The sequence below is a fragment of the Hemiscyllium ocellatum genome, chromosome 12 (assembly GCF_020745735.1).
Source record: "Hemiscyllium ocellatum isolate sHemOce1 chromosome 12, sHemOce1.pat.X.cur, whole genome shotgun sequence".
Lineage (NCBI taxonomy): Eukaryota > Metazoa > Chordata > Chondrichthyes > Orectolobiformes > Hemiscylliidae > Hemiscyllium > Hemiscyllium ocellatum.
Window position 1 is genome coordinate 102,264,028 of NC_083412.1, and position 26,280 is coordinate 102,290,307.

General features: G+C 41.6%; 1 protein-coding gene across 3 annotated transcripts in view; it reads right to left on the reverse strand.

Annotated features, from left to right (window-relative positions):
- Positions 1 to 26,280, reverse strand: part of u2af1 (U2 small nuclear RNA auxiliary factor 1) — a 43,292-nt gene that overhangs the window by 2,597 nt on the left and 14,415 nt on the right. The window contains exons 3-8 of one of the 3 annotated variants that reach the window (XM_060833897.1): positions 24,095 to 24,161; positions 12,403 to 12,452; positions 9,191 to 9,289; positions 8,850 to 8,983; positions 1,868 to 1,960; positions 578 to 661 (exon numbers count right to left, since the gene is read on the reverse strand). In XM_060833897.1, the coding sequence (XP_060689880.1) occupies positions 578 to 661; positions 1,868 to 1,960; positions 8,850 to 8,983; positions 9,191 to 9,289; positions 12,403 to 12,452; positions 24,095 to 24,161 (527 nt within the window). Of the gene's footprint in view, positions 1 to 577; positions 662 to 1,867; positions 1,961 to 8,849; positions 8,984 to 9,190; positions 9,290 to 12,402; positions 12,453 to 24,094; positions 24,162 to 25,101; positions 25,169 to 26,280 lie in introns of all 3 variants that reach the window. The other 2 variants (XM_060833898.1, XM_060833899.1) reach the window with 2 other exon arrangements.

A 26,280-nucleotide genomic window follows, 5' to 3' on the forward strand; every position in this document is an offset into this window, starting at 1 on the left:
ATCTTCCTGAGTGTTGTTGGAGCTGCACCCATCCAGGGAAGTGGGGAGTATTCCATCACACTCCTGACTTGTGCCTTGTGGACAGGCTTTGGGGAATCAGATGGTGAGTTACTCTTTACAGTTTACCCAGGCTCTGACCGGCTCTTGTAGCGACAATACTTATGTGGCTAGTCCAGTTCAGTTCTGGCAAATAGTAGAGGGGGATTCAGTGACAATGATACCAATTATGCCACTAAATATCAAGGCATCTGATTGCAGAACACTGCTGCCCACAATGTGGGAGAATGCCATAAAAGACAAAAAGAAATTTAAAAAAAGATGTTAAAACCCAAACTGGAATAAGAAAAGCAATGGGTCATCAGCCCACCTCCACCTAGTGTGCTACTAACTTTTCAATGAGGGATTAGCCTTCCCCATTACAACACCCTCCCATCCCCTCCTCCCACTGGCCACTTCTGGGTCACTGATATCTCATCCACTCCAATGCATCTTCCAACTATGTGCTGTCTCATTAACTAGAATGGAATTAGTCTGATACATGCCATTGATGTTCAGACTGGAGAAGGATTGTACTCACCTGATAGCAGCCATTAAGTGTTTTGGGGTGATGGTTAGCAGCCGTTTGTCACCAGACGAGGTCACACGGCTACCCTGCTGCTGGCTGAAATACATGGGAAACGGTGAGGCATTTTTTGGTAAAAAAACAGCAGTAATTAAACTGGGAATGGAAGTAGGCTTGGTGTGTGGGACAGCAAAAGATCTAGGGTTACAGCTCACAGAGCATTAATTGCATCTTGCCAACATGACAAGACAGTGAAAAAAAGCTAATAAAATGTCAGGTCTTATCATAGGAGGGATAGGGTAAGAGAATGCTGAGTCTATACAACACCTTAATTAAAACCATAACACTGAACTTAAATAACTGCACCCAGTATTGTGGTCCACCCTATCAGAAGGATATACTGAGACTTGAGAGAGGGTACAGCAGAGACTTGTTGGGATGCTGCCAGGTATGAGTGCAAAAATTGACAGAACCTGGGTACCTTTTGCTACAGATTACAGGGGAACATATTAGAAATGTCTAATTATGGAAGTGTATGACAGGACAGCGAGGAGTAGACTGTTTCCACTGTTTAAGGGTCTGGAATGAGACCCCACATTTATATACTGGGGCAGGAGAAACTTTGGCAGTGAATTATTTTCCAGGGTTAGTCATTAGGCAGCTGGATGAAGGAATATGGGAACAAAGTGGGTTAATATAATTTCAGACTCCTCAGTCAAGTACAGGCATAAGTTGCTTGTGCAGACTGATCCATTTGTATTTGCTTCTACATTAAATAAACCAACATAGTAGGGCTTTATGTGACATTTAAACACCAGGAATCACATACATTTAAAGCTTTGCATTTCTACAGCAAGCCACAAAGAAATATAAATTGTGATTTTTTTTGCACATGACAAAGTGAAGGTGAGAGGGGACATCCCCAACACTTTCTCAGCTGCACTCAGAGCTGCCATGGGAAGGAGACAAAGTGGAGTAATAAGGTTAACAAGTCTTCAATAAGTTTGACGGTAATACACAGGACTGCTTCCAGATTCCAGCCAACATGAGACAGTTGGATGAAAACAGGCCACAAATCCAAAGTGCATAAGCTAGCTTTGACTGTGACAATTTACATTTGACTGCACTGAATTAGCTCCAAACTACTCACCAAAATGACGACATGGGGTCTGATTCACAAGAACCTACTGCCAACACTACACTAGCTTTTTCAGCTTTTACCAAGATTCCTAAACTCCCAAAATTGAAAGCATTTTGAAAAATAAAGACATTTTACACCCAGCCACCTAAACAGTAAGAACTGACCTCTTACGACGCCGTCCATACAGTTCACGACGTAACTCCCGTGAAATTGGCTTCAGGTGCATGAAGTTGCAAAAGCCTCCTCGTGTACACTCGCTGCAAAACAGAACAGGCAACAGTGTCGAATGTCTGAATCCTTTAGTACCCCATGTCTTATTATTCCATAGTCCTCACCCTTGTTGTCTACACTGCTCCTGTCTCATATCGGAGTGTCACTGTTTTACTTACATTTGGTTCTAATAATCTCTGCAAATCTGATCCAATTATTCCACAAAGTTCATATCACTTCTCCCACCCACTAAGACAATGCAAACCCATCCACTTGAATCAAGGTTTTGGTCCTACCTCAATTTCTCAGCAATGTTGTTTAAGAGAAGGAAATCTGCCTTCCTTAGCTGACCTAACAGTGACTCCAGACCCACAGCATTGTGGTTGATTCTTAACTCCCCTCTGGGCAATAAGTGTTGGCTCAACCACAAACAGACTAAATCAATAAATGAAACAAAAAAGTTTGAAAAACAGAGGTAATTCAATAGAAACGGATTAAACCCCTTACAGGGTGTGACATGGTGCTTGTAGATAGGACATTTCCCTGGTGGGTGGGTCACAGAGGACAGTCTCAGAAGGAGGGAGAAGCCACTTAAGACTAAGATCAGGAGGAATCTCCTCAATGGTGGCGAGTCTTTGGAATTGTCTACCCCAGAGCTGTGGAAACTCAGTCACTGAACAGGTTCACGACAGAAATTGACAGACTTCTGGAGACACCATGGGGAAAGTAACATTGAGAATATTAACCAAGATCCAGAATAGTGGAACAGGCTCCGTGGGATAAATAACCTACACCTATTCCTTTGATCTGGTGCTTCCAGAGCACTGTAGGCCATTTCACATCCTGGACAAAATTATAAAAGGGATAATGTATATCACAAATGGGTCCAAAGTAAGTGCCCTGATAAAGAAAAGAACTATCTTACAAAGCCTTGATTTTTCACCAGAGGAGAAAGATAACTTACTTGTAGGAGAGCAAGCCAGTGAGGGATGGAGAAGCAGCTGTGGCATTGCATCCAAATCTGGGTAGCACACTTTAGGATGTGAAGGCTTTGCAGCGTGCAGAGGAGATTTATCAGAAAGGTACCAGGGATGAGGGATGACACCTCATGTTTTCCTGACCCCCACACAATCTTTAGCATCGTGCCAGTGAATTCACATTCTCCCCCAATTACCACATATCTCTACATTAAATTCTGTCTGCTGCACTTTCAAATGTGACATTGCTGATAAATTTTAAAACGTTTTAGACCAATAATTAAATCGTCTAGCCATCTAAAAAACAATAGCTCCAGCAGTGACACTTGGGGAACACCACTGTCTACCATCCTTCAGTAAAACAGAACCTCTGAGCACATCTTGCTGCTTTTTGTCCTCAATACCTTTTGTTAGGAACAGAGGAACAAGAGAAGGTTATTCTGCTCCTCCGGCTTGTTCCACCATTCAATGTGATCGTGGCTACCCTATGGCCTAACTACACCGATTTTAACATATCCCCTAATACATGAACAAAGAACAAAGAAAATTTACAGCCCAGGAACAGGCCCTTCGGCCCTCCAAGCCTGAGCCGATCCAAATCCACTGTCTAAACCTGTCGGTCAATTCCTAAGCATCTGTATCCCTCTGCTCCCCACCTACTCATGCATCTGTCTAGACCCATCTTAACTGAATCTACGGTGCCTGCCTCTACCACCTCTGCTGGCAACGTGTTCCAGACACCCACCACCCTCTGTGTGAAGTACTTGCCGTGTGTATCCCCCTTAAACTTTCCACCTCTCACCTTGAAAGCAGGACCTCTCATTACTGAATTCTTCACCCTGGGAAAAAGCTTGTCTCTATCCACCCTGTCTATACCCTTCATGATTTTATAAACCTCAATCAGGTCCCTCCTCAATTTCCCTTTTTCTAATGAAAATAAACCTAACCTACTCAACCTCTGTTCATAGCTAGCACCTTCCATACCAGGCAACATCCTCGTAAACCTTCTCTGCACCCTCTCCAAAGCGTCCACATCCTTTTGGTAATGTGGCGATCAGAACTGTACACAGTATTCTAAATGCGGCCGAACCAATGTCTTGTACAATGTTAACATGACTTGCCAGCTCTTATACTCAATACCCCGTCCAATAAAGACAAACATACTATATGCCTTCTTGACCACTCTATCCACCTGTGCAGCAACCTTCAGGGTACAATGGACCTGCACTCCCACATCTCTCTGCACATCAACTTTTCCCAAGGCTCTTGCATTCATTGTATAATTTGCTCTAGAATTAGACTTGCCTAAATGCATCACCTCACATTTGTCTGGATTGAAATCCATCTGCCACTTTTCCGCCCAACTCTCCAGTCTATCTATATTCTCCTGTATTCTCTGACAGTCCCTTATGCTTTCTGCTACTCCACCAATCTTTGTGACATCTGCAAACTTGCTGATCATACCAACACTACCCTCTTCCAGATCATTTATGTATATCACAAACAACAGTGGCCCCAACACTGACCCCTGTGGAACATCACTGGTCATCTTTCTCCATTTCGAGAAACTCCCTTCAACTACTACTCTCTGTCTCCTGTTGCTCAACCAGTTCTTTATCCACCTAGCTAGAACACCCTGCACACCATGTGACTTCACTTTCTCCATTAGTTTACCATGGGGAACCTTATCAAACGCTGTACTAAAGTCCATGTATATGATATCAACAACCCTTCCTTCATCTATCAACTTGGTCACTTTCTCAAAGAACACTAAGTTGGTAAGGAACGATTTCCCCCACACAAAACTATGTTGCCTATCACTGATAAGCCCATTCTTTTCTAAATATAAATAGATCCTATTCCTCAGTACCTTCTCCAGCAACTTTCCCACCACTGACGTCAGACTCACTGGTCTGTAGTTACCCGGAATATTCCTACACCCTTCTTATACAGGGGGATAACATGAGCAAGCCTCCAGTCTTCCGGTACCTCACCAGTGTTTAAGGATGCTGCAAAGATATCTGTCAGGACCCAGCTATTTCCTCTCGCCTCCCTCAGCATCCTGGGATAGATCCCATCTGGTCCTGGAGATTTGTCCACCTTAATAACCTCAACAAAAAATTTAAGCTAATCATTTACTTTAAAAATTTAGTTCTTTTTTCTTTTGCATACTTAAAATAAGGGTAGATTATTTTCAAAAAAACAAAGGTTGTATTCAGAGCTTTTATTCCAGCCTTATAATATAGGTTTTAAATTTTCCCAGCATAGTGTGTTAGCAGCAGCCTACAAACACTGCACTTGGGAAAAGTGTGGGTCTTTTCAGGCAATTCTATGCTTACAAATGTTTAAGGGGCAATTATGACAGTCAATGGAGTGGTATACTCCTCCTGTCAGACTTGGAGAAAAACGCAGGAAAAGTCCGGGAACTATAGATTGGTGAGTCTGACATCAGTGGTCGGTAAGTTGTTGGAGCGGATTTCGAGAGATGGGATTTACATGCATTTGGAGACGTAAAGACTGGTTACGGATAGTTAGTGTGGCTTTGTGTGTGGGAAATAGTATGTTACAAACTTGATTTTTTTTTGAAGAGGTAACCAAAAAGACTGAGGAGGGCAGAGCAGAAGTTGTCCTCATGGACTTTAGTAAAGCCTTTGACAAAGTTCCACATGGCAGACTAATGAGTAAAGTTAGGTCACATGGGATTCAGGGAGAGCTTGTCAACTGGATACAAAACTGGTTTAACAGCAAGAGGCAGTGACAGAGGAAGGTTGCTTTTCTGTCTGGAGGCCTGTGACCACTGGTGTACTGCAGGAATTGGTGCTGGGTCCACTGTTGTTTGTCACTTATCTGAATGATTTAGATAAGAACACAGGAGTCATTGTTAGTAAGTTTGCAGATGACACCAAAATTGGTGGCATAGTCAGGGAAGGAGGTTAGCTAAGATCACAAAGGGATCTTGATCAATTAGGCCAATGGGCTGAGGAGATTCTGGAATCTCCAACAAGTGGAAATAGATAATGATAAACTGTCTTTTCCTGTTAATATCTTGAAGACTTCAACCAGACCACACCTTAATCTTCTAAACTCTCGTGAAACCAGGCCTAATTTGTATAATCGCTTCTCCTAACTTAACCCTCGAAGTCCAGGTACCTACCTTGTAAACGTATGTTGTACGCCAAGGCCATTACATCCTTCGTATGGTGTGGTACCCAGATCTGGTCACAGCACTCCCAGTGGGGTCTAACCTGGGTTTTGTATAACTGTAACATAACCTTTGCATTCCTGTACTCCAGTCCTCTCGATATAAAGTCCAGCATCCATTAGCTTTCTTAACTGACTTTATCACACGTGCATCAATTTTGTGAACCAGTCTTTTATGTGGTCCTTTCTCAAACATTTTGTTGAAGTCCATATATTTCATGACTGCTGAGATGTTCCCCCACATTTACTTCACTTATCTGCTCTGGTTCATCCCTACCATCTGATTGAAAGATAAATCTTTCCTTTGAGATGGGAAGGTCATTGGTTTAAGGATCCTTGGTGGATTTCTGCATTGCATCTTGTAGGTTGTACATATAGTCAGTTCTGCTATTACGCACGTTTCTTCAATGCGAATTAGCTATAGTGTGATTGAAGAATTTAGATCATTATTCGTAGAATGCAAACTTTCCTTACCTGTGTTGGCTATAATGTGATTCTAATCCCATTGGTTTAAACGATGCTGCTATTACTTGATTTTCTTATAATGCGGCATCACACGAAAATGGAATGATCATGTTACATCAGAATAGACTGTACTGCTGCTACCGAGCATCGACATGCAGAGGGAGTGAATGTTGGTAGATGTGGTGCCAATCAAGTGGGATACTTTGCCCTGGACAGCGTAAAGCTTCTTGAGTGTTGGATGAATGCGGCTCCAACCACCAAATGGGTAGTATTTCATCACACTCCTGACTTGTGCCTTATGAAGATGGTGAACAGGCTTTGGGAGTCAACAGGCGAGTTATCTGCTACAGTATTCCTAACCTTTAACCTTCTCTTAAAGTCATGTTCTTCATGTGGCAAGTCCAGGTGAGTTTCTTGTCAACGGTAACTCCAAAGATGCTGCTAGTGGACAGTATTGCCATTGAATGTTATGGGGCAGTAGTTAGATTATCTCTCGTTGGATATCATCACTGTCTGGTATTTGAGTGCATGAATATAACACTTGCCACATGTCAGCCTAAGCCTGGATGTATTTGAATTTGTAAAAAATAGGAAAACAAAAATAATTGCCTGTGTCATCACACAACTGAATAACAACGGATCCAATATTCCTCACAGTCCCTGTACCCTTTATTCTCCTTCTGATCAGCCATTAATATACACCTGAACTCTTCCCCAACAGCTCTCCGGGGCAAGGAGTTCCAAACACACACACAATCCTCAGAAGAAATTCTTCCTCTCAGTCTTAAATTACACCTGTTTATTTTGAGACCATGCTCTCTGGTCCTAGATTCTCAGAGAGGAACATCCTCTCAGCATTTACCCTGTCAAGCCCCTTCAGAATCCCACATGATCCAATGAGATCACCTCCCATCCTCCTCATTCCCATCCTCCTCATTCCCATCCTCCTCATTCCCATCCTCCTCATTCCCATCCTTCTAAACTCCAGGGAGGAGAGTCTCAATCTGTTTAGCCTTTGCTCAAAAGACAAGCTCCCCACAAAGGGATCATCCTAGTGAACTTTCTCGGAATTGTCTCCAAAGTTATATCTTTCCTGAAAGGGGGCTAAAACTGTGTACAGTGCTCTAGATGTAATCTCTCCAGCACCTTGTACATTTGCAATAAGACTTCCTTACTCTTCAAATAAGAAACATTCCACTTCTCTTCCCGCTACCATATGTGTGCTGTGTCTGTGTTTTGTGCACAAGTATCCTCAAGTCCCTACACGTCGCAGCTTTCTGTGGATTTTCTCCAATTTTGCTCTCCCTTCCAAAACTTCACATTTTCCCACTTGCCACCTTTTGTCCATTTCCTTCACTTCCCAATGTCTCTCTGGAAACTGTTTGTACGTCGCTCACAATTTGCTGGTGTCTATTTTTGTGTTGTCTGTAAATGTACATTCACTTCTTTTCTCCATGTCATGACCTGCTTCAGTATCGGAGGAGTTCCCAGTGGTGCTGAACATTGTGCAGTCATCAGCAAACATCCCTACTTCTGACTTTATGATGAATTAAAAGTTATTGATGAAGGAACTCGATGGTCGGCCCAAGGACACTCCCTTGAAGAACTGGAGGTGAGATGACTTACCTTCAACAACCACAACCATCTTCCTTCGGCCCAGATATGATCCCATTTAGAGAGTTTGCCCTCATTCCTATAAAGTCCAAATACTATTGACCCCACCCTTCATAAGAGTTCCTCCTGATCTCTGCTTTAAACCATGCTCACCAGTTCTAAAATCCCACAAGAGAAAAAAACATCCTCCCTTTACACAAAGGAAACACAGAATAAAGAGTATGCCATTCAGCCCTTTAAACCTGCTCCACTATTCAACATCAGTTGTGATCATAGTTGTTGCAGTAGAGGGAGCCAGTTAGCCCCTAATTGCTGCACTGACTCTATTATCTACTCTGACTCATCTAGTGCCTTCTCCCCAAATTCCTGCACACTATTGCTATCCATTAAAAAAAACACCCATGACCTTAAGCAGGGCAATTAAACCTGCCTGCACCATGGTCCAGGCAGTGCCTTATGAAGGGTCCAATCTAAGTTCCCCTGAGTAATCAGCAGATGACAGAGGGACAAAATTCCCATCAAAATCAATATGCAAAGCTAAAAAAAATGGAAGATTGCTACTTATGATTGAAATTAGCCTCATTGTTTACCGTACATGGGCCATGCTTCTATCATGATTTATGTTTTGATCTTTTTGGAAGGTAAGAACAGCAGCATAATAACTGATGTGAATACTCACCCCATTTCATACTGCCTGCAACAAGCCTCTCTGAAGTCAGTTACCGGTGACAGCTCTGCATGAATTGGTTGTCCATTGAACCAGCGATTGTTCAGATCATTCACAGCCTTTTCTGCATCTTCTTCATGGCGAAACTGAAACAGTAAATAAGTAGAGTCAGAGGATATAGATAATAAGACTGAATTCAGATAGAGGCAGGCACTGAAGATCCCAAAAGCAACACTCAAAATACTTTACTAAAAACGTCAAGCACAGCCGAGCAGGTTCACTCTGAAAGCTTGAGCTCTATAGCACACAAGGCAGTCAGCGAGGAGGGCAGGGCCACTGTTTGAAATTCTCACCTTTACATAGACATTTCCAACCAGGTGATCACCCAGATTGTCACAGACATTCATCTCTTCGATTTCACCATACTTTTCCTCCATTTCTGTAAAAACCTCCTGCAGACAAAGGACAACACAACAGTTATCCACACAGAATTAGGGCAGGTAGAAAATACAAAACCCCTCAAAAACTGCGCATGTGGGAAACAAATTGCCGGAAGAAAGTAACCAAAATGCATGCAAAAAAGAAATCATGTGTTGAGTGAAGGGCCACAATGAGAGGAAAGGACTGCAATGGAATAGCAGGATCTCAAAACTTGCATATTTGTTTAGTCAGGGTACATTCTGGAGCTCCACATAGCATGGAATCAATGGAAAAGCTAAGCTGTGGTCAAATTACTAATACAATATTCTGCTGCAAGATTTTAATTATCCAATCATCGAGATAAAGATAGTAAATAGAAGACAGAATGGTATTGCAAAAATATGTATAGCACTCCCATTTCAAGCAAATTAGTTGAATCTGGTTTAAACAATGAAACCAATCAGGTAGTAGGTTAAACCTAATAATCAAGGTTACAATTCAACCAGAAAGGTGAACAGGAGTATTTGAACATCAAAACTGGAAGTGTAGCAATCCTTACCAATATGCAGCAACACCTGAACAATAATCAGATTTAGGTTGACAACTAACACTTAGCCACACAAATGCCAGGCAATGATCACCTTGAATAAGACAGAATCTAACCAACACCCTATGACATTCAACACTATCACCAAATCCCCCATGATCAATATCCTAGGGGGTTACTGTTGACCGGAAAATGAACTGAACTCCCCATATAGCTACCAAATGGAGATCACAGGCTAGGAATCCTACAGCAAGGAATTCACCTCTGACTCCACAAAGCCTGCCCACCATTTACAAGGCACACGTCAGGAGTGTGACAGAAAACTCCCCACTTGCCTGGATGGGTGCAGCTCCAACAACATTGAAGTAGCCCGACATCATCCAGGACAAAGCGACCAGCTTGATTAGAACAAAGACAGCACAAGAACAGGCCCTCCAGGCCTGCACCAACACATTTTGCCCTTCCATACTAAAATTGTCTTCACTTACAATATCTGTAAACTTCTTCAGTGGCCTCTGGATAATGTTACCTAGTAGGGTGACAAAACGTCTGAAAATGAACCTTCCAGCTCAGCGAGCAAACCTACACCCACAATATTTAGTATTCCACAGCATATCTGTCCAGATTAAACTCCATCTGCCATTGTTTTACCCATGCCGCCAAATGATCCATATCCTGACAATCTTCCTCATTACCTGTAACTCCACCATTGTATTATCTCCAAATTTACTAATTAGACCAGCCATGCTCTCCTCCAAATCATTTATATAGATCACAAACAGCAGCGGTCTCAACACTGATCCCTGTGGAACACCAATGGTCATGACCCTCCATTCCGACAAGCATCCATCCATTGCTGCCCCTCGGTCTCCTAAGACTAAGCCAGTTCTGTATCCATTTTGTCAGCTCATCCCTGAAACCACCTGACTTCACCTTTTGTACCAGTCTGCCATGAGGGACCTTGTCAAAGGCTTTACTGAAGTCCATGTAGACAACAACTTTTCCCTCAATCATTTCAGTCACCTCCTCAAAAAACATATCAAGTCAGTGAGACACAATCTCCCACCCCACAAGATCATGCTGTCTATTGCTAAGATGACCATTTGCTTCTAACTGCTTATAGATCTTGCCCAAAGAATCTTTTCCAATTAAAACATGCAACTGAATTATGGCAGAGTTAAAAAGGTGACTGAGGTGGAAGATATTAGAAGGACTGCTTGACAACATAGGGTCATTTTGGAAAGCAAGTGCACAATGTAAAGAATATGCACTACCTTTACAACAAAAATATACAAATCTCGTGGTTTTAGATTTGCTTGGACGAATTAAATAGGATATACAGAACAGAGACAGACCATTTGTCTTAAACATCTACCAGATGACAGCAGAATCCACATGTTGTTTGAAATTCCAATTGAATCTTTTTGTGATGGCTTCTATTTATTTCTTTCCCCACAAGAGGGAGCACTGTCCCTGTTCTATATTCACTTTACAACTGAATAATGTTAAACATCTATTAGGTAACCCCTCAGGCTTCTTTACCCAATAAACACCCAGTTTGTCAACCTTTTCAGATATAAAAACCCACAGATTTACAAGGATGATGCCAGAAATTTTCTCTATATTTTTTCTAGCATAGTATTTCCCAAACTGTGGTTGAAAACTTCAAAGTCATGAGCTTCAAAGCAGAAATGGTTGTGAGCTGGAGTGCTAACAGCTGTGGTGCCTTAAAACCCTTCCAACTTTTCAAAACAGTTGGCGTGGAAGTACCATGGAAATGGTGGCTCTTTACACTTTAAAACCTCTGTGGAACAATCGATCCCACCTCCGTGCTCACAGGATTCTCACCCCCTCTCAGCCTTGTTCTCAGGTCTCAGTACAGAACCGAATTCCTCACTAATGTTCTTTCAGGTAAAGAAATTCGCCATCATTACATGGTCTGACCAAAGTCAATTCTAGACCCCTAGCAACATAGTTAAAAGTTAACTATCCTCTGAAGTGACCAAGTAAAACATTCACTTCAAAGGGATGCCCAAGTCCAGCAGAATTTTAAAGGCTGTGGAGTCAAGAATGAGATACACAATTAACAAGTGAGATCTGAAAGAAACCACTGGTAACCTCTTTGGTCGTGAGGCCATGGAATTCACTTTCAAGGTTAGTAGCTTCAGCAGAGACAGAGTCAACATTCAAGATTAAACAGGTGCAACTACATGTCGGACATTGATAATTACATAGGAACAGGAGAGCTGAATATGATTTTAATTGCAGAGGACAAGCAGACATAAATGGTTAGGTTAAATACCTTTTTTCATGCAGTAATTCTGATGTAGAAGCAAAAAGTCTCATGTTATCTTGAATTCATACTTAGGAGCAAGCAACCTCCTGCCCCGATGCTGCACAACTGCATTTATATTCTCAACAACCCCAACCTAATATTTCTTGTTTAGAGTCCCAATAGCTGACATCTTAAATGCAAAACATTCAGATGGATAAATGAAACCGATATATTGACAATGACAAAGGCAAATAATAGTGCCATAGCATTTCACGAGTATGTCACTCGTGTGCACATATAGCAAAAAAGCAAACAGCACTCACCTCAAAGAATTCATCATAATGTTCCTGCATTTCAACATCACCAACAGCACCTAACATGAGACAAATTGACAAGCTTCACACAATTGCAATTTACATTAAACCCGACATCTTAAATGAAGCTGCAGTATCTGATTGACCTTATACAAATCCAACACAAAACTCTAAATACATTAATTCATTTCAAGACACAAAGAGCCTTCTCACCCTGGTGCATTGTACTTGAAGGCTTTTTCTGCACCGATGTGCCCTTCCAGTTGTTGAGAGTAGTTTAGTGCAGCAGTTGCTAGTTACAAACTTTGCCTTTAGGGTGCTCATTTCTAGTGGGCTAATTGCAAACCAGGGAACACAGTTCACTTATAGAACTTGCAGTTTACACATCAATTAAATTTTAACTCTAAATATTTAAAAACATCAATTCAATATCAAATTCCTTAAATTACATAGCACTCAGAAGCTCAAAGCCAGATTAGCTTCCATCAATTGCCCAAGATATAGGAATCATTTAGTCTGAAATCATTACTGAAATTAAGTTCCCAATCATGTTTGTGTCATATTGGTGTAGACTGTTCCTTATCAAGGGGAGGTGTGGACAGTATTCACCTGTTCCTGACAACATGGGGAGATGTGGACAGTACATCTGTCCATTCATGTGAACAGGGAGCCACTGAACTTGCTGCACTGCTCAATAAGATTATGGTTGATCTGGTTTTAACCTCAACTCTACATTCCTTATACTCATGATAATCTTCCAATCACGTGGCAAAGCTATCTACTTCTGCCTTAAAAATATTTAACTATTTTGCATTCACTGCCATTTGAGGAAGGGAATTCCAAACAGACTTAACCCTTTGAATTCCTTTTTCCTCATCACTCATAATTTATCACCCCTAATTCTAAGAGGTAATGTCACCAAAATCTTACCAGACCATGTGGCTGCTCTTTCATTACAAAGACATGACTGGCGAGGTTTAACCCAAGGGTCACCCACTTCAGGCAAAGGGAAAGTCCTTCATGGTAACCTCAGCCAGTGCAGGGATTGAACTCAAGCCATTTGCATCATACTGCATTGCAAACTAGCTATCAGCCAAGTGAGCTAACTGACCCCTCCCATAAAGCTCTTCCATAAGAGGGAACATCCTTCCCATACCCACCCAGTTAAGCCACAATCTTCAGAGAATCATAAGAATTTTACAGCACAGGATGTCATTTGACCCACTGGTACTGTAAGAACTAACCAGCTAGTCCTATTCTCCAGCTCTACCCCTGTAACCCCCTAAATTCATCACTTTCAAACATAAATCCAGCTTTAGTATGTTTCAATTAAGTCAAGTCTGACTCTTGTAAACTCCAGCGGGTACAGATCTAGCATGCAAAGTAATCTATTCAATTCAGCTAGGTCTAGTAAATCTTTTCTGAACTGCTTTCAACACATTAACATCTTGTGTAAGCCTAGTGGCCAGTACTATACACAGTTCTCCAGAAGCATAACCTCTCTATTCTTAAAATGTTATGGTTTATTGCAAGGGGAATTGTATGAGCTTTCCTGTTCACTTTTTGTATCTGCAGATTAATCTTCTGTGATTCATGCACTAGGACTCCCAGATCGCTCATTATCTCAGAGCTCTGCAGCCTCTCATTACTTAGATAATATGCTTCTTTATTCTTTGCGCCAAAATGGTCAATTGTTCACCTTCCCACATTGCACTCCATTTGCAAGATGTTTGCTCATTCACTTAAACTATATCCCTTTGCAGAGCTCATGCCCTCTTCACAACTTCCTCTCCTACCTATGTGACATCAACAAGTTTAACTGCCCATACTTTGGCTCCCTTATCCATTGTAAATGGGTCTACAGAATGAATTGTAAATTGTAAAAAGGAGCTCCTGTTCATGTGGGGAGGTATAGAGAATATTCATCTGTTCCAGTCCATGTGGGGAGGTGTGGACAGTATTCATTTATTCTGGAGTTGTGGACAGCCTCTTCCCTTCGGGTTTGTAAAGGGAATTGTGAACAGTATTTTGGACATTGCTGGGTCAACAAATACTGCAAACAAAGATGAAAACCTATTGTTTAATTTCAGTTACAGTCAGTTCCTGTAAGATCAGAAAATATCTAGGTTCAGCTCAAAAGAAGACATTGCTGTGTCTCTGAGCAACAGCTTTAAGCTCATTAGCAAAAGCAATGATGACCACTCAAGACTTTTCTGCCTGTGACTGCAAACATTAGAATGGGACAGAAAATGACACACACAACATACCGAGCTTTCTAAATGAAATGAACTTACACCAAAGTAATATAAAAGACAATGGAAACATAGAATTAAAGCCTACTACACAAGACCAGTTTGTGTTCTCATGTGCACCTTTATGATGCAATGGGACATTACCCACCCAATTAATACAAGTCATGCCAAACTGAAATTGACTTGGTCAATTGAGGACACTGCAGCTTCTGTATTCATTTTTTTAAAATAAACTGATCACATCCTGCCTGCAATGATTAGATTTCACAATCCACGTGGGTTGAACTCAAGTTGAGACCAATTTAGTTATTATTTGTCTCCTAGCCCCTGCAATCTTGAGCAGAAACGTAACCTGATCCAAACCACAGTCCAACAGACTTCACAGAAAAACACGGTCAGAAATGGCTAATTTGTTCAGGAAAAGGGAATAGACTGGCTGCCATATCTGCCTTTTCCAATTCCAATCACGATCAAAGTGACTGTGGCTGCAAAATGCAGAATCATCCACTTCATGTAATCAAGAATAGGATCAGGAGTAGGCCTGTCTGCTCCTTGAGTCTGTTCCACTATTCAATGAGATCATGGCTGATCTGTGCCTAACTCCATACTTTCAGAACTTTCAAAACTTGTTTGGGGGAATCTATTTGGAGGTAAAGGGACAGTTGGGAAGTAGGAGGCCTTTAAAATAACGCAAATTCAGAGACACTATCTTCCTGTTAGTGCGAGGGGCAAGTTTGGCAGAAGTAGGGAATGCTGGATGACAAGAGAAATTGAAGCTTTGGTCAAGAAAAATAAGCCATATGTCAGTATAGACTGATAGACAGCAAGGATTGAGTGAATTCTTAGAGGAGTATAAGGGCAGTAGGAACATACTAAAGAGGGAATCAGGTCGGTGAAAATGGGACATGAGATAGCTTTGGCAAATGGAGTAAAGGAGAATCCAAAGAGATTCTATAACTACAAAAGGGCAATAGAGTAACGAGGGAGAGAACAGGGCTCCTTAAAGATCAAGGTGGCTGCCCACGTAAGGAATCATTGGAAACGGGTGAGACAACAAACAAATATTTCATTTATTTAATGTGGAGGAGGATATGGAAGTTAGGGAACTTTGGGAATAAATGGTGATATCTTGAAAAAACTTCATATTACAGAGGTGGTACTGGAGGTCTTAAAGTAGTTAGATTCCTGGGACATGATCAGGTGTTCCCCAGAACTTGGTGCGAAGCCAGGGAAATGATGCTGGGCCCTTGCTGAGATATTTGTATCATCAACAGGTGCCGGAAGACTGAAGGTTGGCTAATGTAGTGCCATTATTTATGAAAGGCTGTAAGGAAAAGCCAGGGAACTATTGACCAGTGAGCCGTATGTCGGTGGTGGGTAAATTGTTGGAAGGGATTCTGAGGGACAGGATTTATATGTATTTGGAAAGGTAAGGACTGATTCAGGATAGCTAACACAGCTCTGTGCGTGGGAAATCATGTCTCACTAATTTGATTTGAGTTTAAGAAGTGACAAAGAGGATTGATTAAGGCAGAGCGGTTCTCGATATGGACTTCAGCAAAATGGTCAACAAGATTCTGCATGATGGACTGGTTAGTGAGGGTAGATCATATGGAAGCCGGGGGGAAACTAGCCAATTGGATACAACATGGACTTGAAGATAGGAGACAGAGGGTGGTGGAGGAGGGTTGCTTTACAGACTGGAAGCCTACAATTAGCAGAGTGACACAAAGATCGGTGCTGGGTCCACAGCTTTTTGTCATTGATATATGTGATTTGGATGTGAATACAGGAGGAATATTTGGTAAGTTTGCACATGACACCAAACCAGTGGTGTAGTGGATTAAGAAAATCTTTTTCACGGAATATAATAGGATCTTGACCAGATGGACCAGTGAATGGCAGATGGAGTTTAATTTAGATAAATGTGAGGTGTTGCATTTTAGTAAAGCAAATCAGGACAGGACTTACACACGTAATGGTAGGCTCTGGGGAGTGCTGCCGAACAGAGAGATTGAGGAGTATAGATTCATAGCTCCTTGAAAGTGCAGTCATAGATGGACAGGGTGGTGAAGAAAGCGTTTGGCACCCTCGCCTTTAAATTGGTCAGAAGATTGAGTATAGGAGTTGGGATGTCATGTCCTGGATATACAGGACATTGGTGAGGCCACTATGGGAAAGATGTGGTTAAACTTGAGTGTGTGCAGAAAATATCAATAAGGATGTTTTTGGGACTGGAAAATTTGAGATATAGGGAAAGGCTGAATGGGCTGGGGCTTCTTTCCTTTGGAGTGTCAGAGGCTGGAAGGTGACTGTGTCAAGGTTTATAAAGCCTGCGGAGCATGGATAGGGCGAATAGCCAAGGCCATTATTTCTAGGGTGGGGGAAAAAAAAAAAGAGTCCAAATGTGGAGGGCACAGGTGAGAGAGTAAAGATTTAAAAAGGACGTGGGGGTGTAACATTTTCATGCAGAATGTGGGGCATGTATGGAACAAGCTGCCAGAGAAAATTGTGGTGGGGAGTACAATTACAACATGTACCAGGCATCTGGATGGTCATCAAAAACGGAAAGAGTTCAGAGGGACATGGGCCAAAAGGTGGAAAATAGGGTGAGGCCAGATTGAGATGTCTGGTCAGCATGGACAAGTTGGACCATAATGTCAGTTTCCTTCCAACATGACTGTATACCTGCCTTTGGTCCATATCCCTTACATTTTGTAGAATAAACATGTATCTATCTCAAATTTAAAATTAACAACCTATCTAGCTTCAACTGTTATTTGTGGGAGAGTTACAAATCTCTCTCACCCTGTGTGTGGAAGTGCCTCTGAATACCTCTCCTGAACAATCTGGCCCTAATTCTCAGACTATACCCCGCAGTTTTAGAATCCCCAAGCAGTGGAAATTGTTTATCTACCTTATCTTTTCCATTAATCGCTGAATTCACTGATCAGATCACCCTTTATCCTTCCAAATTCTACAGAAAATAGCCTGTCCTCATGACTTAACTATTGAAGTCTAGATATCATTCTTGTAAAACTACATTGTATTCCCTCCAAGGTCAATATATCCTCCCTAAGCTGTGCCCAGCCAACGAAGTCGAAAGACTGTGGTGTCAGGGGAAAAATATGCAACTTCAAAACCAAAAGAAGCAATGACTTTGGGAGTGCACTAAAGATCCCCCAACAGTTCAATGGGCTTGAAATGAAGGCTCAAAACTGAGGGAGAGCTGATTTTAACAAGATCAGGTATGATTTGGCTGGAGTAGACTAGGAGGAGATACTTTGAGGCAAATCTGTGTCAGGACAGTGGAATAATTGGTGCGACACGTTCAGGGTGATAATAGGGAGAGTATGGGGCTAACATGTTTCAATGAAGATAAAAGGTGGGACCACAAATCCTGTGATCTCTGGATATCAAGGCACTGACAGGATCGGATAAAGAGGAAAGGGAGGCTTATAGCAGATACTGGGGGCTCTAAACAACAAAGGCTGTATAGGAGGAGAGAGAGTGCAAGAGGAAAACTTTAAAAAGAAAATTAGGAGAGCAAAAAGGGGCATGAAAAATAATCGAGAAAATGAAAGGAAAACCTTCAGTTATTTCCATCTCTGTCAGGGATAAAAGAATAACTAAGGAAAGAGTAGAGGCATTAACGACCACACTGATAATTTGTGCATGGAACCAGAGGACATAGGTAGGGTTGTAAATGAATACTTTGTGCCAGTATTCACAGCGAGAGCCATAATTGGGTATAGGGATCAGGCAATTGTGATCTACTTAAAGTAACATAGAAAGGAGGTCCAGAGTAGCCTGGCAAACCTAAAAGTAGATAAATATCCTGGGCCTGACAAAATGCATCCCAGGCTTTTGAGAGACACGGGATAAAATACTACGGGCACTGAAAATAATTTTCAATTCCTCCCTTGCCATAAGTGAGTTGCTAGAGGTTTGGAGGAAAGTGAATGGAATGGTTATTCAAGAAATAAAAAGCAAGAGATAAACCAGGAAACTATAGACTAGTCAGTTTAACCTGGAGGGTGGGTAAAGTTCTGGAAGCAAATTTGATGGGTAGAACTAATCTGCACTTGGAGAGGCTGGGATGAATCAATAACTGTCAGCATGGTTTTATTAGGGGGACTTCATGTTTGAACAGCTTGATTAACCAGGTGTGTAGACAATCCATTTGATGTAGTCCACTTGGATTTCAGCAAGGCTTTTGATAAGAGGAGATTGATACCAAAGGTAACAACCCTTGGAAGGAAATGTGGCAAACCGGATGCAGAATTAGCTGAGCACCCAAAAACACAGGGTAATAGCTGGGAGTTATTTTGTGAATGGAAGCCTGTATCTAGTAGGGGGCCCATGCTGTTTGTGGTTTATATAAAAGATTTAGACTAGAACGTAGGGGTTTGTTCAGCAAATTTGTGGATGATACAAGAACTGGTGGGATGGTAAAGAGCGAGGAGGAAAGCCTTTGATTATAGGAGTATATAGATGGGCTGGTCATTGGCAAATGGAATGCAATCAGATAAGTGTGAGGTGATGCGCTTGGGCAGGACAAACAAGTGAAGAGAATACACAAAGAATGGTTGGACCCTGGAAAGCTCAGAGTGACTTTGGTGTGCATGCCCATCGGCCCATTCAGGGAGCAGGTAAGGATAAAGCTACATTTGGGATACTTGCCTTTATTAGCTGAGGCATAGCTTAAGAGCAGAGAAGGTATGCTAGAACAGCGTAAAGGTTGGATGGGTCACAGTTAGCGTTTAGAGTGCAGTTCAAAAATCCGCATTACAGGAGGGAAGTGATTGCACTGGAGAGGGTGTGGAGATTTACCAGGATGCTGCCATGGTGGAAGGAATCAATGACCATGGGGGCATAAATTTAAGCTAAGGGTCAGGAAGTATAGAGGGATTGGGAGGAAATAAAATTTTCACTCACTAGGGTGATGAGAACCTGTATGAGTAGTAAAGGCACTTAACCTTGTAATGTCAAGACATACAAGACTATGGGACAAGTACTGAAAGATGGGATAAGAACAGTTAGGTGATTATTTTTGACTGGCACAGAATTGATGGGCCGAAGGGCCTTTTTCTGCAATGTAGACTTCTATGACCCTAGGGTGAGCAGTTTTGTGATGACAAACATGATGATTTTTTTGCTTTTCATTTTCCCTTTTGCCAAACTGATTTTAGTTTAGGTTCAGCCTTCAACTAAGTCGCTGTCTTAAGAGTCAGAACAGTTTGAAAGCAACAACATTCAAAAACAAGGTAGCTTTTCGGAGGTGAAGGATGGCAAGACAGTGGCAGCCCTAAACTGAGCTTTTCTTCAGTTACAACTCGACCTGTACTTCCCCAAATGAAGGATCTGTGAAGGAGCCGCACCCCCGATCAAAACCTACCGATTACACAATACCCAGGAAGTGCCCGAGCTGAGGATTTGAGTAACGGACACTTTGTGGTAAACAGACCTGAGAAGCCATCTCCCAGAGAGCATGCAGATTTGCCCTTACCTTGAACCCTGACAAGTGTGCTTTATGACCCAACTGCCACGAACACCTCATAATAATTATACAACACGGAAGCAGACCCTTCGGCCCAACCAGTCCATGCTGACCATAATCCCAAACTAAACGAGTCCCACCTGCCTGCACTTGGCCCATATCTCTCCAAACATTTCTTCAAGTATTTATCTAAATATCTTTTCAACAGTATAATTGCACCTGTATTCACCACTTCTTCTGGAAGTTCATTTCTCATATAAACCACTGTGATTTAAAAAAATTGCCCATCGTTTTAAAATCTTTCTCTTCTCACCTTATAATCTCCCACCCTAGGGAAAAGACATCTGCCATTCACCTTATCCACAATGCTCATGATTTTATAAATCTCTGTAAGGTCACCCCCCCAACCTCCTATGCTCCAGTGAAAAAAGTCACAGGCTATCCAGCATCTCCTTGTAACTCAAATCTTCCATTCCCAACAATATCCTGGTAAATCTCTTCTGAATCCTCTTCAGCTTAATAATATGCTTCCTGTAACAGGATAACCGTAACTGGACACTATTCCAGAAGAGCCCTCAAGATCATCTTGGATTACTTCAACATAATGTCCCAACTCCTATACTCAAAGGCCTGAGAAATGCTTAATGCTTTCTTAACCACCCCATCTATACCAGACACAAATCTCAAAGAATCCCTCGTGGTCTCTATTCTACAACACTACCCTAGACCCTACTTTGAACTGTACAAGTCCTACTCTTATTTGTTGTACCAAAATGCAATACCTCATTTATCCAAATTAAACTCCATCTGCCACTCTTCAGTCCATTGACCCAATTCAGCAAGATTTCTTTGTAAACTTAGATAGTTTTCTCCACTGTTGACTATACCACCAAACTTGATGTCATTTGCAAACTTACTAACCATGCTTTCTATATCCACATCTAAATCATTTATATTAATAACAAAAGTGGATCAGCACTGATCGCGATGGAACATCTTTGGTCTCTGGCCTCCAATCCCAAAAAACCTCCACCATCACATTCTCTCCTGCCATTAAGTTAACCTTGTATGAATTTAGATCTATTTGGAAGCGCTAGTTTTCGAAATGCCAAGAGGTAATTGTGGAGAATAAGATCATGATCAGATTTTATAGTCCAGTGTCATGGAAATATGATACATTAAACAATTTTAGATTAAACCTTACATATTTTAGAATGGGATAGGCAGGTTTCAATTCTTTGCCTTGAGTCCACTTTCCCAGCCTCCCACTCAGGGAACACTCAGTGGTCTGAGACATTCGGCCTCGGACCTTTGGGTGACTATCCAAGACAGACTTCAGGACAAGCGACAATGCTGAGTGGCTGAGCAGAAGCTGATAGCAAAGTTCGGTACCTACAGTAATGGCCTCAACTGGGACCTTGGGTTCATGTCACACTACAGGTGACCCCACTACATGGTACATTCTCTCATACACACACGCGCACGCGCACACACACACACACACACACCCACACACACACACACACCCATACATACTCTCAGCCGCACAAACCCTCCCGTACACATGCTCTCTCTCATATGCACACACATACAGCCCCCCACACTCTCAACTCATACTTAACCAAGCTTACACACAATCATGTGCACTCATGCCCACCTACTCTGCCGCATCTACAGATGTATATATAAAAGTTTATGGGATGAATTTGTTTTGAGAATTATATTTTAATTTTGTTCAAAAACTGCATTAATCCACGTAAAACTAAAACGGTGCAGAGGGCTTGCCAGTCTGACATAGTATTGGGACACAGACAGACTTCACACCTATTGTTAGAAAAGCTGAGCTAATTTGAGAATGTAATTTAAAAGAAGTTCTGGGATTTATATTCAAAGAACAGAAACCAGCATATCCCAATGTGAAAGATTTAATCTAAAATTGTTTCCTGTATCAGATCTCCATGACACTAGACTCCTTTGGTTATAAATGCTGTGATCATGATCCTATTCTCCACAATCACCTGATGGAGGAGCAGTGCTCCAGAAGCTAGTGTTTCCGAATAGACCTCCTGGACCATAACCTGGTATTGTGGGATTTTCTAAGTTTATCCACCCCAGTCCAACACCAGCACCTTCAAGTCATTGTATCCAGTTAAAAAGCTCACCCTGAACCCCACGTGATATAACTTTAAGGCTCAAGATACTGAGTAGAGTCTCTTTCTGATGGTTCAGATCATCTTTTCAGACTGCAACCAGATACACAAGTGTCAACCATAGCATTCAAATTTACTGGAAGAAATCTGTATAAGACCCAAGCCTAATTTTAAGTGAACCAGTGTAGATTAACCACTGTTGAAGCTGTAATTTAAACCACTCTTGAATTGCTGTCCAGTTCAAACACATAATTAGCTGTGCTTTTAACATATATAAAAAGGATATCTGACTCGGACTCCACCTAAATTTGTCACAGCTGCCACGAATTTCTACCCTTGAGGGAACAGTGAATTAACTAAATCTGGAATCAAAACCAATCTCCGCAATGGTGACACAGAAACTACCAGACTGTTGGAAAAGCTAATGCAGTTCACTCTTGTCTTTCAGACAATCTAATCACTTTTCCTTACAGTCTGGCCTAAATAACTACAAACTTATTTAAAGCAACTCACATCACAATCTCCAGGGCAACTGGGGATTGGCAACAGATGTTGGCTAGCCAGCACCATCCTTATCCTATGAAATTAACCTAGGTATACACCACCGTATGGTTAAAAATTGAATGGGATGATTCATGCGGTGTCATGAATTGAAGTTCAAAAGGAGCTTCAAATATCATAGACAATCATTCCTTCCACTGAGACTGCTCTCCCATCCAAAGTTATCTTGCTGATTCTTTGCCTTGAGTCCACTTTCCCAGCCTCTTCCCATATCCCATTGTAAATTGACTCCGGAAACAACCATGTTCCAACTTTACACAAAATATCAATGAAAGCAAGGACTGAACAGTAATACTATTGTACCACATATATTAGGGGCTTGTATGATTTTATTCAAATTCAAGCTCTAATCAGCAAGAGTTTATCTTTCAGTTAAAGGTTTCTGCTGTTTATAAATCTTATTCCAGATTTCCTGAATTCCACGTTATTTATACTGCAGTTGAGCACAGCAAAGCTGCACTTAACAGGACGCAAAAAGCACACCCTTTCCAGTTTTGCTGTTTAACGGAGAGAAATAGGCCCACAGTGAAAGTATGAGATCCATGCAGCCAAGCTGGCATTGTAGTGATGTTGGTTGATTTTTTTTTGAAAACGTCTATACACACTTTCACAGGATCTCATCTCTACTGTTTATCTGTTCAATTTTATGACATTTCAGAGAGGACTGTCCATTAACATTTCATTTTTTAAAAAGTGAACATTTTTGAAGTTACGTTTCCTTCTATCCCTTTGCTGATTTATTGTACCCTCCCACCAAACAGCTTCAAACTCAAGAAATAGGTCTGACCCATCACTGCAACTGAGCTTCCTGCTGCCAATCATAGCTAACTGCTGAACAGAGGATTTCATGTACATAATTAACCAAGTCCATTATGCTTTGGATGCACTGTTCTGACCCGAGGCTTAGGCAGCACCAAACCCAAAGACAGCTGATGCAACATTCTAGACCCTCAATCAAGTTTAGTCTGAATATGACATCCCATCCTGGAAGAGGTGTTCAGTAAGTCATTAAATTTCTGTTCAATATCTTGAGTCTTCTGGTCCAATCTTTGCCATCTACAGCATGTCCCCTCCCACCCATCCCCTCTCAGCCAGACAGTTGAGAAAATTGGAAGACATACATGTACTAGACTTTGCTCAAACTATATTATTACAAAGTACTGAATTGGATGACAAAACACACATCCTCCTGACTATAAATACAACTCGACAACCTGCAAATACATTTGTTAACTTACAGTGGAAACCGTCTGCTGTCTGGGTACAGTTTTGAGGGTTACGGTATAAGTTCAAGAGCGCAATGGTCTGAAATACAAAACGTAACAGGTTTTCACACCACATCTCTAAAAAAATGTTCAACTTAAAACCTACTTTACGCTCTTTGACTTGGCAAATGGGAAGCTGAAAAGAAAAAGTTAATCCCTTCAGAATGATGAGTCTTCATTTTCATCAGAACCCATCTGACAAAGCTGTGAAGATATGGAGATATCATGATATAACAGCAGCAGGACCACCAGTAACTGGTTGATATCTCAGAATCAGAAATTTGCTTAAGACAGAAGCTCGCAAATACACATCATAGTGAGCATCATCTACAAAACCATTTGCTTTTCTGATGCATTCTGTTTTAAACACGTCAGGAAGTGCAGCCACAGGACCACGGGAATTAACAACAGCTTTACCACTGCAGACCCTAGCCCCAGACTCCAGGCCCTAACATTCAGTCAGTACACAAAGACTGTCCTATCAGGAATTATATACCAGGAGATTCCCACAAATTTATATTGAGGTTATACGGAATCAGGATACTGGTCTTGAGTTGTTGGCACATCTCAGCAATGCATGGTACTGAAAAGCCTCTACTTACCCAGTGTGAGCTCAGTGTGAGATTGAATCATCTCCAGCACAAAACCTGATGTCTAGAAGCCAACGCTGGCAGCACTCACTAGCCAGGGTTTGATGTTTTCTGAGACATTCTCTTTCATGTCAAATTAATCATGAACAGCCTTCCCAACTCTGGATTCTGGGAAAGGACTTATAGGTGCCCACAAAGTCTGTGCAAACATGTGTGCACACTTAAGATTTGAATAGTAGTGCCTATTGGGAAATGAACATCAAGCCCTGGATCAATGCCAACGTTTTGTTTACACCTCATCTTTGTATGAACTGGCCTCAAATCAGGTGAGACCAACAGCTACTGCTCTACAAAATGGCCAAAACCCAGATCTCCAATGGTGGGACTTACAGTGTGAGCCGTCTGCCGTCTGTGCACTATTTTGGGGATTACGGTAGATGTTTTGAATCAAGATGGTCTGCAGAAGAAAAAAAGGAAATCCCATTGGCTGCTGCACATAATGGAGAGGACTGCGGAGTGGAGAGAACTCTGACATGATCATAAACAATGCTACATTCATGAGGCTACCCTGTATACAGCTTAATGTAACATGGCAGCCTAGAGGTAGAGAAGCAGCGAGTCAGTAATGTGGGATAAAATCTTTCACTGACCATGAAATCCAAGTTATTTTGTCCCAGTGTTGCTTAATTTGGCTATCTTTACAACGTCATCTTGGAGATTGGTCCCTGTTCTCATTCAGTGCAGGAAAGGCTCAGTACTAAAACGTGGAGACCTCCACACCCACCATGAATATGTTAAAATTAAAAGTAGCTGTAACTGCCTTCATCACGAGCAGCATCAGGGGAAAATGGCATGAATATACCAGCAGGCTTACCCTGAGCTCCTGCTGAACAGTCACCAAGTTTAATAACTGAGACATGTTTGAAAAATTACTTGTTTTAGCCAGTCAAGTAGTTATACTCTTGAAATGGATGCAGATGGGATCATGCTGACAGCAAAAGCAATACACAAACTCAACTTAATCTGCAATCAGAGAGAATGCACATTACAAGGCAGCTGCTGAATTAGATGGGAAGAAGGTTCGATGTCTTGGATGGAATTCACAAAGCAGGAATAACCACAGCTGTCCCTTGCTGGGAATATGTGCAACTCAGTCTTTTTTTTCAAAAGCAGCATTTCCATCTCACACAGCGATCAAAATGGAATTTGTGCCAACTTCTAACACCCAAAGTCATCAATCCTGTACCCAAACGTTTCACAAGGAAATGTCATGACAGAGATACATCTGTTGACACTTATATTTATTTCAGGTGTGTAGTTTTCATCATGCTCATTTTGTCAGTGGTAATGTTTAACTGTCCTGAAGTAGCCAGAATAGCCAGTAGCACTGGGTTAGTACTGCAATATCATTTTCCATGATTTTGCACTATGTAACTAGGGATTTTCACCTAGATGCAAAACAAATTGGTAGAAATAAAACCTCCATTGTTCAGCAGCTCGTCAAGCTCCTAGAAATAGAAGCTGCAATTTGAAAGGAACATTTTAGTCAATTTTTAACATGGATAAGCA